At 40.4% G+C, this 16,321-nt stretch overlaps 1 protein-coding gene across 2 annotated transcripts; it reads left to right on the top strand.

Annotated features, from left to right (window-relative positions):
- Positions 1-816: 816 nt before the first annotated feature.
- On the top strand, positions 817-16,020 carry CEBPE (CCAAT enhancer binding protein epsilon). 2 transcript variants are annotated; one of them, XM_069964215.1, is made up of 3 exons: positions 817-903; positions 10,094-10,613; positions 15,265-16,020. In XM_069964215.1, the coding sequence occupies exons 2-3, from the start codon at positions 10,176-10,178 to the stop codon at positions 15,577-15,579; spliced, it is 753 nt and encodes a 250-aa protein (XP_069820316.1). In that variant the 5' UTR covers positions 817-903; positions 10,094-10,175; the 3' UTR covers positions 15,580-16,020. The 2 variants fall into 2 exon arrangements, with proteins under 2 accessions (XP_069820316.1, XP_069820315.1); XM_069964214.1 differs by lacking the exon at positions 817-903 and adding an exon at positions 1,938-2,044.
- The last annotated feature ends 301 nt before the right edge of the window (positions 16,021-16,321 follow it).

Here is a 16,321-nt window from a genome sequence, read left to right on the forward strand (position 1 = left end):
CGTAGGTTATGTTCCAGGACATTAGGAAAGTGTCCACATATGTTTGTAGAATAGAAGTATTCTTATATCTCCTTCTTCATCCAGTAATGTGGAAAGTCTATGATTGCCATTGGTATACACAATGGGCACTAGGGTTGCTGTATGTTTTTAATCTTTGGAGACTCGATTATGAAGGAAATGTTCACCATTAAATCGATGTATTGTATGCATTTGGACTATATACAAATGCAATATGAGGTGGTATGGACAACAGAAACATTTAAAATAATTTAATAAATTAAACCTATTTAACTATTTATGTGAATTAAATAGTATTGGGTCTGAGTTGGTCATATATATATATATATATATATATATTTACAATTGCAGGTACCACAATAAGGGCCACACAGAATAATACTGGCGGAATCTCGCCAGCCTCCATGTCATAGAGGCAGTCTATAGGAGGGCTTGTGCGCCTCTCTCCACGACATGTCAATTCTTCCGAACGGAGAGGCACGAAAAGAGGAGGCGCGTGAGATTCCACCAGTTTTACTCTGTGTGAACTGGCCCTAATAGTAATGCAACATTACAAAGTAAGCAATGTTTCTCAGGTCACAACCATCTTCTTTTCAGGGGAGGGCTGCAACCTTCACACAGGCAGTTCCTCAAACCAAATTCTATGGAAATATTGAAATAAACATAAGCTTTGCCCTTTCTGTATAAATTGACTCTAAACTGCTAATGCTTTTAAGTTCATTGCTTGGGGTTAGGCTGCAGCTTGGACACATAGTAAAACCACTAGAATTGTGGACCTAAAGACCCAAAAACTGTTTGGGTTCTTTTGACTACCTAGCTGGGGCCTGATCCAGTTTCCTCGCACCTATAACCTTCATGTGGAGACTTCAAGTCAACTGGAATACGGTGAGCTGATGATTTTCTTCTTCTTTTTGGACCTATAAAAAAGCTAAGAATGTCCTATGAGTGTGAGGAGTAGAAGGGCTGTAAAAAGGTATCCTGAGACATTGTGACATCTGTCCCCAAATCACTTTTCCTTGTAAGCAGAAGATATCTGGTGACTAATGTATGTTTTTGAATAATTGCTCATAATTTAGTTCCCTTATATACAAGCATAGGATCACCAGAGAGGATGATCAAAGGGGTTGTCATGCATTTCAGTATGTCATATTGGGGCTTGGAGCCCCACTTTAGGAGTCAGGGTGGAGACACACTTGCAAAGAGGACCCAGAGTGGCTGTGACCTGCAAAGAGGTTGTCTTTGTGAGACAGATCCTGTAATGGTCTTGCTTTAATATACAGTACTGTTGGGAGTCCTGTTAGATGGCCCAACATGAGCAGTAAATCAGCCATAGTCTGCTGGATGAGTGTTTGTTTACAGATCCTATTACAAGTCTGGACATTTGTTCAGGCAAAACCGCACGAACAATCCCTGTATTATTTGTGCGGCCCTAAGCTTCTCATTTGTTGGCTGTTGGCTAGTTTATCAGCTCATATGGGCTTGTTTGGCCCACCCCATCACCCCATGTAAAAGGGTCCTTAGTAATGTCTTTGGAACAAAAAGTTGTTAAATGCAGCAATATAAATACAATATCTGTATAGATGTACAAACCAGCCCATGATTTCAATAATGACAAGAACAAATACACTTCCTTGTCAGTGTCTTTTTACATAAGATTAGTTGGCAATGGGTTAATATACCATCCATGGTAAGATGCAATGTAAGGTAGCCGTTACTGGGTGCTGTGGGGCCATGTGGTGAGAACTGATAAACTCAGAGCAGTGTCTGGATTGCACCAGCCCCATTGGGAAATCAGTTGTCTTCCTGATGAGTAGATCATGGGGGGCGGAATCAGTCAGCCACAGGGAGGGGACAGATAGTAATATAGATAATGACCCCCCCCCACCCCACCATACTGATCTTCTTCGCATCTGATGTGCTCTCAGCATCAGGTGTAATAGACGTCCCCAGGGACTGAGACAGAAAACCTTTATTCCAAAGGTATCAGAGAGAGGTGTACCAAAAGGAAAGATTGATTTGGACACAGGTAAAAGCGACTAGCAATCACATCCTATCTGCTTTGTATGCAGCATTATATAAATAGATAGAGACGGATAGATAGATAGATAGATAGATAGATAGATAGATAGATAGATAGATAGGAGATAATTGATAAGATTACACTATCATTAGTATATGTTGCCAGTGCGGGGTTAGCTAAGTAAGTACACCCGCACATTCATTTTATGGTGTTTTATGTTTTTATAAGGTCTATTACGAAAGGACAATTATTACCATTATGATGATGATGATGATTATAAGGGATTATTATGTGCTTATGACAATGTTAGAGATTTAATTAATTTCATAGTTTTTTCTTTTATCAAAATAATTTCTAGTACATTGAAAGATCTTTTAATAATGACAAATAGCATCAAGATATGTCTGTTACAAAGTGGAGCAATCAGATACCATCCAGGGAGAACAGACTGACTACATTAATGTTGCAATGGAATGTAACTCAATGTGACTTGAAGTTACACTTGTAAAAGCCTTAGGCTACCTTCATAAACAGTAATGTACAAAATTCGACGGTAATTTTGAGTGAAAATAAAACAAGGTGAAAACAGGTGAAAAAACAGCTGTATTTTGCAAAAGCATGTTGGAAATAATGAGAATGTTCATTATTCGGATGGTCGTAGTCAATTACGGCTATTATTCTATATGGTGTGTCCACTGCCGGACAATTTCCTGTTGACTTCAATAGAGTACATTACTGCATTGAAAATACAACTGTATTTGAACCTCTAAAATAGCACGACTGTATTTTACCTTAATTTTATAGTGTGTGAACATAGCCTTAAAGAGTTATTTTTATTATGGAAATGTTTTTCCCTATGTACAGCATAGGAGATAACTAGTAAATTGTTGGGGGTCTGACTGCTGGGACCCCTGCCGATCCTGAGAATGAACGACAAAACACTTCAAAAGGAAAGGGGTGGTCAGAGCTCCTTTCTCTGTGGATTTTATGAATTGACTGCCCACAGCAATGTTCGGAAGACCCACAAAGAATGACTATAGCTACACACGTGTGTTGCTCTCCGTTCATTTAAGATCACAATTTTTTGGGCATTGTTGTGATGGGTGGGGGACCTTGGAGTCAGACCCCCATCAGTCAGCTAGTTATCCCTTAACCTTTGGATAGAGGATACCTTTCCAAAAAGAGAATACCCCTTCTCCTCTATGGTGCTTCTATAAACAGAAATTTGAAAAGATTGTTGCGCTGTATTCTACCCCCTGGAATCAGAACCTTTGCCAACTACTTAAATTCCCATTTATCAAATATTCACAAACCTGAATGTAAATCTGACTTGTTCAAACTATTTATATACTCATTTCAGATAATGTTTTAACTACTACATTATTTATTAACTAAGGTGGTAAAAATGTGGTCAGTAATATTTGTGGTTAATTTATAAACTTTAGATAGATATGCAGTAGATGGAGGGAATCAAGATGATGTCTGTACAGTGACATATTAGAGGATTTTATCAAGAAAAATATTCAATCATAAGTGTCTACATTGACATTTGTGTATGTGTGTAGTTGTTTCCCTATAGAAATGCTAATAACATTGCACAGAAATATACCAAGGCTTCAGGCTCTTACAACCAACAAATACCTCAGTGTTAGGGAACGTCTGTTTATCTATAAATGTATCTAAGGCTATGTTCACACAACATCAAAAAAAGAGAAAATGCATCCCCACTTTTCCTTTTTAAAAAGACGTCCGTTTTTGCCGCGATTTAACCGTTTTCAATGCGATGCATTGAAGTCAATGGGATAAGGACGTCCAATGCACTTAATGAATCAAATAACGGTCGTTGTCTGCGCGGACATCAAAATAACGATCGTGACAATTATTTTCTGACGTCTCTTGCAAACAGCGGATGTTATTTTTTAGTTGTTCACACACAGTTTTTCTCTTTTCAACGTCCTTTCACCGTTTGTACTATTAAATTCAATAGACTTTTCAATTAAGAAACAACCAAAAGGCAACTAGTCCACCCAAACTAGAATAATGTACCAGCAGCTGTTATTGCACATCCGTCATTTTAGTCTGAAAATAACAGACATCGATTTAAACGGAGCTGAGAAAACGGTGTGTGAACATAGCCTAAGGTTTCCTGATCATCTATGTAAAAATAATACTGCAACACATAAGGCTATGTATACATAAAGTAGCCATAAAGAATCATTTTCTACAGGTTGCTTTCATAAAATGTATATATATTCACACACACACACACACACACATATATATAGATATATATACATATAGAGAGAGAGAGAGACAGAGAGAGAGAGTAAACGATGATCTGCAGCACACCGGTAGAGTAAAGAAACGTGATGATTTATTTTTAAGCTTCAAAACATTCAAAATATGCAACACAGCAAAGCACATGTGTGCTTTGTGCTTTGCTGTGTTGCATGTTTTGATTGTTTTGAAGTTTGGAAATAAATCATTATGTTTCTTCACTCTACCGGTGTGCTGCAGATCATCATTTACTCGTGGTAGGAACTAAGTCTGCTGGCACCCGCCTCTTTGAGACCTGTAGTGCCACTCATTTACTGAAACTATATATATATATATATATATATATATATATATATATATATATATATATATATATATATATTATTTATTTTAATAGAAAGGAAAATGAATAGATCGCCTATTAATGTTGCACTAAATAATAACAATGCAAATTGAAGTAAGTAAATTAAGTAAAACAAATAAATGATTGAATGTTCCTACAAAGACTGAATGCTTCAGTTTATGATAAATATATTCACAAAACAATAACACTAGGAAATATACATCTTAATGAAATTACAAACAAACTGCAATGTTGACGCTTGGAAATAAAAGTTATAGGGGGAGATTTATCAAAGGGTGTAAAATTTAGACTGGTGCAAACTGCCCACAGAAACCAATCACAGCTTAGCTTTTCTTTCACCAGAGTTGGAAGCTGAGCTGTGATTGGTTGCTGTGGGCAGTTTGCAGAGTTCTGATGCATCTGGTGCATCCGAGCGCGCCCGCATCAGAATTCCCCACTGCACACAGTAGAGCGAGCAACCAGAGCTGTTCGCTCTATAACGTGTACTGACAGGGTTTTCTGCGGCCGCTATTCACTGAATTGACATGTCAGTTTTTTATGGCGCTGCGAGAGATCCTGGCCGGAGCGTATACTATGTGTATACGCTCAGGGAGAGATTCCATAGAAGGCAAAGCAACATATATCTTCGGCAACAACGGCCATACTTTTTACGAAAATATACGTTGTGTGAACATAGCCTATGGCTGTACTCAAAGTTCTCTCATCTCTAGTATGCACACAGCTAAAAAGGTGTTAAGAGATGGAAAATTATGTAAATGCTATCCGTGCCCAACTGTTTAATCTTCTAGAAATGACTTTTTAGATGAGATACAAAACCGTGTAGGATACTTAAAACTCATCTTGATTGTAAATATTACAGAAAGACTGAAATCTGCTGTCAGCAATGGCAAGAACATGACTGATGGACTTTAATGTTAAAAATTGTGAAGTTTTTATTTTAACTTGAGAGTTTAAAGGAGACCTGTCACCCCCTGTGCCGGGGTGACAGGCTCCCGATCCCCAGCTAGATCCCCTTATACGCACCTCATCCCGCTGAGTCCCCCTGCCGGAGCCGGTCCAGGGACGGAGATATCCCAGTCAGAAGGCTGCGCGCTGTGGGGAGAGGTCCGGCGCCCATAGAGAATGAATGGAGCTTCTAACCGGGATATCTCCGTCCCGGGACCGGCTCCCACAGCAGGACTCGTCGGGGTGAGGTACGTATAAGGGGATCTAACTGGGGGTCGGGAGCCTGTCACCCCGGCACAGGGGGTGACAGGTCCTCTTTAAGAGCTGAATCCTCTCTATATGGCTACGGCTGCCTATATGCTGGTAGCTTTCTGCAGCCTTGGTCAGTAACTCAGTAACCAGCATTAGATGGAGGCAGGAGCTTCTGTAACATTAGCCAACATACCTGGCACTTCTGGGGTTCAATGCCCCCCCCCCCAGTTGTGTGGCACAATTTATGGATACCAAGGGCCTTCTAAAGGGGTCTGTGGCCGCCAGAGCATTTCATGTATATTACACGTACTGCAGTAAACTGATCAAGTGATTACATGCTGAAATTCCCTAAAGGTGTGTAAAAGTGCAATTTAAAAGAAAAATCAAATGTTTTTTAAAATGTGAAAAAATTCCTTATAAAAACTCTAATTACCTCCCCTTTTCTATTTTTTAAATATAAAAATTTTATACATGTAAATATCATGTCATGTAGCAATGTCCAAAGTATTAATAATATAATGTTATTTAGGATATGTTCACATTACGCACGTTTCAAAATAATCATGGCCGTTGTTACTACGGAACTTACGTAGTGCTGCCTTCTAAGGAATCCCAGCTGGAGCGTATACACATAGTATACAATCCGGCCAGGACCCCTAGCGGCGCCGCAAGAAACTGACATAGAATACAGGCTACAAAAAACTGTCAGTGCACACAATGGAGCGTGCGGCTCCAGCTGCACGCTCCACTGTGTGCAGTGGGGAATTCGAATGCATGTGTGCGCGGATGCGCCCACATCCGGATTCAGCGTCAGTGATGATCATCTGGCCAGTACTGCAGTACCAGCCGGGATGATCTTCTCTGACACCGGCCGTTCCGTGATGTGGGAACATGGCCTTATCCTGCATAGTAATGTTATTTATCCTCATAATCTTGATCTCTTGATAAGTAAATAATGCCTCTTGCAAGACGTATAAACAAAAACTGGTGCAGTCCATAAGGGGCTAATACTAACTTGTGCTTTGATGCATTCCAGGAGCCATAAGGGCCTATTTTTTGCAGGATGACCTGTAGTTTTCTTTTATATTATTTTGGGGTTCGTATAAAGTATCGATCCTTGGGCAAAAATGTGCACTTTTTTCTCAAGTTTGCCCTAGGTGCAGATTTTGATAAATGTGCCCCTTAATTTTTATTTTCTTTTAAGATTTTCTTGTCTTTAGATAGCTGAGCTCCTTGTACTCCTGTCAGGGGACAACTATGCCATGAACTTTTTAAGGGTATTAGACAAAAAGGGATATTTATGCAGGCTGCGCCACTGGGGTACGCCATGGAAAAGGTGCATATTCGCCCCTTTTCCCTGGCGTATGCCAATCGTATCCCCAGATCAAGTGATGGGCGGGCAGGAGGGGGATGGGGGTGTGGCAAGGTGAGAAGGAGGCGTGGCTTCCTTTAGGCTATGTTCACACATAGTATTTTCATCAGTCTTTCGGTCAGTCTTTTTTCAACCAAAATCAGGAGTGGAGCTGACGGCAAAATTATAATGAAAAGATTTGCAGTTTTTGTGCTTTCAACCCACTCCTGGTTTTGGTTGAGAATAGACTGACAGAAATACCATGTGTGAACATAGCCTTAAACTTGCCAAAAGACAATGATCAGACAATGATCGACTGACCATTGTCTTTATCACACAGAGCGAAAACAGCCTGATTTGGCTGATTATCGCTCCATGTAATTGGGCCCTTACTGTAAGCTCGCTTATTTATTTCACTTATACCTATGGTATAATATGGACAATCACACTGATGACACAACTTCAACACAAACGCAAAGTATAGACACAACTTTATGACTGGGCGTATAATGTGTCAAACTCTTGGGCAGCTCAATACCCAACATCCAGTATATAGAAAAAAGACACATATATGCATATCATTTCTTTTCTTTTTTTGTTGCTTCTTAGTAACTTTTCAGCAGATATACATAATAGTATTTCAGTTGTCAGCAAAACAGTTATAGACTTGAAAAAGGAGGACGTTGACCCTTGAAACGTTGCTTGTGATTGAAGTATATTATTGGTTTTGCTGACTGCTGGAATACTATTATATATATATCTGCTGAAACGTAACTAAACAGCAAGAAAAAGAAAAGAATGATATGCCTATATGTGTCTTTTTTCTATATACTCAATCACATTGAAGAAACATTTTTAAAAGATCTTAAACATTTTGTTTAATATACAAACCTAAAGAGGTAGTTCACAAAAAAAAACCTTTCAAACCAACTGGTCCCAGCAAGTGTCAGAGATTTGTGATTTACTTCTATTAAAAAATCTCAAGTCCTCCAGTACTTATCAGCTGCTGTATGTCGTGCAGGAAGTGGTGTAATCTTTCCAGACACAGTGCTTTCTGCTGCCACCTCTGTTCATGTAAGGAACTGTCCAGCGCAGCAGCAAATCCCCACCGAAAAATCGCTTCTGCTCTCCAGACTTGAAAGAATACCACTTCCTGCAGGACATACAGCAGCTGATAGTTACTGGAAGACTTGAAACATTTTAAAAGAAGTTAATTTAATTTCTTGATTTGAAAGAAATTTTTTTGTGAACTACCCCTTTAATTTAGACAATTTTTCTTTCTGACACATCCTCTTTAAGGTTTGAGCCTTCCAAGAATGAGCATAAGAACAGAATTTAAAGATAACATATCTCTATTTTTAATCTCCACATTATGATTGTGGTCTTTTGTGAATATCGATGTGGTTCATTGGTTTAAGACACTATCTTGCTGTTATTTATAGTATTATTCCATCTTTATGTCACTTATTATGTTGCATTGTTTTTTTTACTCCATTCTCAGATATAGGTTTAGTTCAGTAACACTTACATATTACAGTGTATTTAATTTTTGTATTATTAATTGTGAAGCAATAGTGTAGACTGTTCCTTATGGGGCACAGGCATTGCCACACCACTGGGCTATAGCATTATACATCACAGCCAGCAAGCAAATGTGTGTGACATATATTACTTCTAGTGACAGCTTCCCTGAGCTCTGAATATTCTGCAGACATACAGTAGCTCTGCAGTTACCGCACACCCACTGCCTGTGCTTACCCTGCATGCCAACAGGCACACATTCATAAATGACTGGCAGCCTAGGTAAAGAGAGCAGTAATGGGAACAGTAGAGAGTGATGTCACACGAGCAGCTGTCGTTAAAGAAGACAGGAGACAAATTCTTCTTCCATATTAAAGAGATATTCCATGATTAGAACATTTGTGATTCTTTTTTGGTCCTGCAATACTGCCAGTCCTGTTTGTTGGCTGTGTCTGGTATTGCAGCTTCTAAAGTAAATCAGTTTAACTGCAACACAAGAAAGAGTTCATTGGCAAGATTGGCACTATTTTTGGTAGAAAAATGCAGATCCCCTTTCCTTAATCTTGGAAACCCCTTTAAGTGCCACCCACTTAAAGGGGTACTTACATCATAATTCACCAAACTTGCTTTCTTATCTTCTCCTGACATGCTGCTCTCTCCCATCCATTGGTGACAGCTCATTGTCTAGGTTACAAACCACCACTGTGCTCTAAAAGTCTGTCTCATATATATATGTGGAGAGAGGGATATCTGGCTATTCCTGTGTTTTGAGACTCGTAACTGAGGCTCCATAAACCCAATTCTTTGCATATATATATATATATATATATATATATATATATATACACTACCGTTCAAAAGTTTGGGGTCACATTGAAATGTCCTTATTTTTTAAGGAAAAGCACTGTACTTTTCTGGCTCTTCTCTCTTCCTTCGGCCTGTCAGCCACTTTGACAGATCCTCCAGCAGGCTCCATGATGTCACATCCCTACTGGAGAGATCAGGTTTCCTTGCTGAGGTCCCAGCACCCGGAAGCTTGTCAGGAAGAATCCATTCAAAGGAGATGCTTACACAGGATTAATCCTACACCTCCCTTCCTCCCTGGACAGCATGCAGTGTGGCCAGTGCTGTGTCCAGGTCGGGTTTCCACATGCTTTTTGCACGTGGGACTGGCTTCCAGACACCACACTTCCGGGTTGAGGCTGGTGGAGGCCCCCTAGTGGTGGAGGCCCCTGGGCATGTGCCCCTGGTGCCCTCCCTTTAATCCGGCCCTGCATGTATGGTTAGAATATAGTAGAATGTATCTATTAATGAGATCACTGTCCAAATTCTTTTGTCTCCGTAGCTGGGTTAGGCTGTAGAGAAGACATTTTCAACAGAAGAAGCATTATAAAGAGTGTGGATAGAAGAGGACTCCTGTGCAGAGAATGTCTCACAACAGCTACTATGAGTGTGAAAAACGAGGTCAAGGTTCAGGCTACCCTTCCCGAATGGGAACATCTCAAGCCGAGATTGTAGGTGGCAATCTCTGTGACCCTGAGACCTCTGTGGATCTAGCAACATATATTGAGTCAGGAGAGGAACTTTTGTCGGATCTGTTTCCTATGAAGCAGGAACGACTTAAATCCTATCAATATCTGCCCTCGGAAGGCCTATCTGCTTTGTATGCATACCCACATGGCATGATGCCAGAGCGCAGAATGGGAGGATATGAGTCTGGAGGAGTTATTGTGAAGGAAGAGACACGAGGATCGCACCGGACTGTGTGCAACACTCTACAGTACCAGGCTGCACAATGTGCACAGACAGCAATGCATCTCCCTCCTCAGATGGAGGGAGTACACCCTGCACTCCGCGTGCTGAAGGTAAGAAATCACAATCCTACTAAGGATGCTATATGTAACCTAATTTCAGTTTTTATTCATCTAGGCTATGTTCATGTCTTTTTTTGCACTTTTTTAACACTAAAATTAAAGCCTTTAAAAAAAAAAAAAAAAAAACGGCTAGAAAATGACCAAAAAAGATGTTGTGTGAACATAGCCTGAAGAAAATCTGTCATTTAAGGGTATGTGCACACCGAGGAATTCCTGAGAATTTCAAGCGGATTCCGCGTGAAGATGCACACGGAATCCGTTCAGAATTCCACCCTTAAAAAATGAGCAGTCTTGCCTCCCATTGTTTTCTATTGTATTTCCGTGCATTAGTGCACGCGGCGGAAATTTCGATTTCCGCGTTCCGCCCAAAGAATTGACATGTCAATGCTTTGGGTGGATTCTGCTAAAGGAATCCTATAGAAGTCAATGGGGTTTAAATTCTGCTAGAAATTCTGCTTGAATTCCGCTTGCATTCTGCTCTAATTCCGCTCCTATTCTGCTCCTATTCTGTCTATTATGCCGGAATCCACGAGGACTGCTCAGTGTGCACATACCCTTAGTTTATTAAATACTTTTCCTAAAGATTAACCATTCTGAAGTAGTTTCACTTAGAATTTTATATTGTGCCATTTTTCCTGGAAATGTATATGAATACATTGACAAATGTGGGGTGCTATTCCTAACTGGACAATGTTACAATGTGTAAGAACATGTTTCTTGTGTATGGTCAACTTTTCTTGACTTTGAAGAAGAAGTAATATGTAGTGTGCATTAATTGACATGCTGTGGATTTAAATCATACATGGTTTTATTAGATTAATCCTTAAGAGTGGTGAACCCCCTACATGGTGCACAGATGTTTCTCATTCACTCCATTTCAAGTGGTAGGGCAAGGCAGTTTGGCAGTAGTACACACACTTAATTCCAATCACTGCTTTGGGATAATTTATACAGAGAGTACTGATGCAAGATACTATGGGCAGAAAGGAAATAAACAGAAACAACAAAGCAAGGAAAGCAAACTTCTGCAGAGAGAGAGAGAGAGGGAAGCCTTGATTTACCTTGCATGGACAAATCCTCTGGATTTTCACACAGTACAGAGCACATGCTAAGCCCCCCACCCCCTCTGGTTTTCTGTAATTGATCTTGATGAGGCTGTTACTAGAGATGGATTTGCCCTGACAACAGGTAGTGGACAGCAGAGAGCTGGGACATGTCACACCTAGTGTTCAAGACTGTTTGTCTGACATAAGAGTCATCTTTGATAAAGTAAGTGATTGACAAAAATGTTAGGATTTACAAAGTCTATCACATGAAGGGAAGCTGTTTGAAACAACAGTGACCATGTAAGAAATATATGGATCTAATTTTGTGGTTAAAATACTGTATTTTCAATGTATTAATGTGCTCCATTAAAGTCAATGGGAAATTAGACAGCAGTGCACACGCCATATAGAATAATGGCCAAAATGAATTACAACCGTCCAATTAATGAACATGCTCATGATTTACTACCTGCTATTATTTCATAACAACGGCCCGTTATTGGCCATTAAATGATTGCCATCCAATAAAAACGGTGAACTGACATCTGCATTTCTGTAGGCGCTATTTCCTTTTATATGAGAAAATTAAAGGATCACTCAAGGATGAGTAGATTTCCTAGCATAGAATTATTGGTGCTTCTGAGCATAGCTGGAATAGAAAATAATAAATTCTTTTTCAAACCAATGTGATAATAATTGCCACATATACCTGCTGCTTTGAAATCTCTTAACTTCTAGGAATGGTGCAATTACTGTATCATTCATGTTTTTCAAACTTCCTGTAACATTATGTGTAATACTGCTATGTATAGGACCGGTTATATTCAGATCTAGGAAGACACACATGGTAATTGTTAAATATGTCCACTATGTGCAATTTCACATGTTTTCTAGTGATATCATATGAGCATAACTATTTACCATATTTTTCGCTTTATAAGATGCACCCCTGGTTTAGACAGCTGAGCATTAAAAAAAACATATGTTAATAAACTTCTGTGGTGGTCTAAAGCAGTGAAAGGGTTAATGTAGTGAAAGGGTTAAAGTTTATTTAAATGATAGGGACACTTTAATACTCTCCATGACAGTACATTTTAGACCACACATACACAGCTCTGCAGCATGCACCATACACACCCAGCTCTGCTGCATCATACACACCCAGCTCTGCTATATCAAAATACACACACTCCTCGGCTACATAAACATACCCACAGACAAACACATACAATGTACAGACACACACACAACTCATTGCTGCATTACCATACACAAACAGCTCTGCTATATACACACAGACAGACACACCTCTGCTACATCACCAGACACAAACAGCTCTGCTACAGACACACACCTCTGCTACATCACCAGACACAAACAGCTCTACTATATACACACACAGACAGACACAGCTCTGCTACATCACCAGACACAAACAGCTCTACTATATACACACACAGACAGACACACCTCCGCTACATCACCAGACACAAACAGCTCTGCTACAGACACACACCTCTGCTACATCACCAGACACAAACAGCTCTGCTACAGACACACACCTCTGCTACATCACCAGACACAAACAGCTCTGCTACAGACACACACCTCTGCTACATCACCAGACACAAACAGCTCTTCTGCATACATACACACAGACAGACACACCTTTCTATGGGGCTGTACAAATCTGAATGTGATTCACATCACCTCCAGATTCCTCTCCTGCCCAGCACTGATCTCACTGATCGTCGTCCCGCAGGAGAAGGGAGATGATTGTGTACTTATCAGTAGCTGCACAGATCACTCAGCAGTCGGGCACAGAGCGGAACCTGCCCGACCATTAGGGAAGCAGTCAGGGTGATCTGACAGTGTCGGGCCGCCCTGTCTGCAGAATATACAATGCAGTCATTTTTTAGCAAGATATTTTCATGCTATAAAATCCTTCTTATAAAGCGAGAAATATGAATACAGTATATCGGTAAATACAGGGGATAAATGTAGTGTAGGAGATAGGGGAGTTTGAGTTTAATCCACTAGAAAACTGTACAAGGCAAAATTAATCTAAATGATTGAAATATAAAATATAGCTGAAGACAAGTAAAGTCTTCTATGACTGAATACAGGTGTATAGCTCATGCAAGTCATTTTAGGGGAACACTAAGGCTGCATTCACACGTTCCGCAAAGTTGATCCTTGCACAGGGACAAATTTATAGCCTATTGCTTTGTATTGGGCTATTCACATGTTCAGTATTTTCACGGATCTCTAATCCGTTCCGTTTAAAAATAGGACATGTCATGACTCGAAACGGAAGCACGGATCTGATTCTACATAGAAATCAATGAGATCCGTGTTTTTCACGGATGTACACGGATGTAACATCCGTGTTCGTCCGTGAAAAACACGGATGTAATGTAATCAATGTAATTTAAAATGCTTTAAAACAGATCTGTGAAAAAAATGGACACGGATGCAAAACGGATGACCAAATGGTCTGTTTTACAAGGATCACGGAGGTAACTAGCAGACCACAATCACGGACCAGGGAAAACATTGAACGTGTGAATGCAGCCTAAAAAGAAATGAGAAATGGAGAGAAAAGTGCAGCTGTACCTCACACCTATGGCTGATACTAAAGCGAAATGAATACTAAAAAGAAATGACTATATGCAAACATCTGGACTGATGTCTAGCACTAATATAGGTATCTCCATCTGATGGTCTTTACTAACCAAATATAAGAGACTGTGCACGTTTGTTTAAAGCATGAACCATACCCCAGCTAACCCATAGCTTCATCTCATGTCTGTAAGATGTTTCAATTAAAATGGACCTGTCAGGGGCAAAGTATCCAATAGAGCTTCTTACCCTGAATCAGTATATATATCACTCTTATGTCAATCTGTTGCTCCAGTTTTGAGATATAGGCTATGTTGACACAATGGGGGAGATTTATCAAACTGGTGTAAAGTAGAATTGTCTTAGTTGCCCCTAGCAACCAATCAGATTCCACCTTTCATTTTCCAACGAATCTGTGAAGAAATAAAAGTAGAATCTGATTGGTTGCTAGGGGCAACTAAGACAATTCTACTTTCAATTCTACTTCAGCTTGATAAATCTCCCCCACTTTATTTTCTCTGCCCTATTTTTGGACAGCCGTCATTTTGAGCCTAAAATACCGGAGACAAAAGGGGGAGATTTATCAAACCTGGTGTAAAGTGAAACTGGCTGAGTTGCCCCTAGCAACCAATCAGATTCCACCTTTCATTTTCCAAAAAGTCTGTGAGGAATGAAAGGTGAAATCTGATTGGTTGCTAGGGGCAACTAATCCAGTTTCACTTTGCACCATGTTTGATAAAGCTCCCCCTTTAAACATTCTATCTAAAACCAGGGCTGCCTATTTGTGTGATCTGAATGAATGTGCTTGGTGCATTGTACTAATAAAAAGTAACCAATAGTACAAATTCTAAATAACAAGCATATACAAAGAAATCTAACTTCTAGGCATATTCAGGATGACACCATGTTATTCATTGTATAAACTGAACAACCCACATCCCTAAATTTCTAACTTATCCTAACCGCATTTGCAGGGTTCTCTCTCTGGAATGCTGTCTGCCCCTCCATTAAAAGAACAAAGCCACAAGGGTAAGAAGTCGCTGAGTAAGGACAGCATGGAGTATCGCATGCGTCGCGAACGAAATAACATTGCTGTCCGTAAAAGCCGCGATAAAGCCAAACGTAGGAACCTGGAAACTCAACAGCGAGCTCTAGAATTCATGGCAGAGAATGAGAAGCTACGCAACCGTATCCAACAGCTGACTCAAGAGCTTGAAGCTTTGAGAGGGGTGTTCAGGCAAATCCCAGAAGCCGCTGCATTGGCCAAGTCATCCGGGGCATGCAGCTAAAAATAAAAAAAGGATGACCTATGGGATGGCTGAACTTACACTCTACTCAAAGACTTAAAGATTCAGGGAATATTCCGGCACAGAGAATGCGATTATATTTTACTATTATGGACATTTACATACATGTATATGTGTAAAGCCCCTATTACACGGGGCGATGTTCCCCGCTCGATGGCGGCGCTATTACACGCATTGTCCGCGAGCGGGTAAGAGCGGAGGGGGGAGCTGCGGTGGTGGGGGATTTGTTTGCCTGGGTGATTACTAGATCGACCCATAGAAGATAGCAGTGGTCTGCTGCTGGCGTTCCTATGCCACGGAGCGACGGCAGCAGAATACCGTCGATAACTGTTTTATGTAATAGGGCCTTTAGTCTGGGACTAATACTCCAACATGGCTAACTGCTTTTACATCTCTAGTTTTAGGGCCAGTTCACACTGAGCAAGATCGTCGGAATTCCGCGGCGCTCAGTGTGCTGCTTTGAGCGAATGGGAGAGCGTGCGCTCGTCCGCTTCCTCTCCGCTCAAAGAACTAACATTCATTGAGCGACGAGCGCATGCTCTCCCATTCGCTCAAAGCAGCACACTGAGCGCGGCGGGATTCCGCGGTGGAGATTTCCGACGATCTTGCTCAGTGTGAACTGGCCCTTAGGGTCTCTAGGTCTCTAGGTCTCTATAGTTGCTATTACACACCAGATTGTTCTTTTGCGGTAAGCATAGCATCAGTCTATAAATAAGGGTACCCT

The sequence above is a fragment of the Dendropsophus ebraccatus genome, chromosome 3 (genome assembly GCF_027789765.1).
Source record: "Dendropsophus ebraccatus isolate aDenEbr1 chromosome 3, aDenEbr1.pat, whole genome shotgun sequence".
In the NCBI taxonomy this organism is placed as follows: domain Eukaryota; kingdom Metazoa; phylum Chordata; class Amphibia; order Anura; family Hylidae; genus Dendropsophus; species Dendropsophus ebraccatus.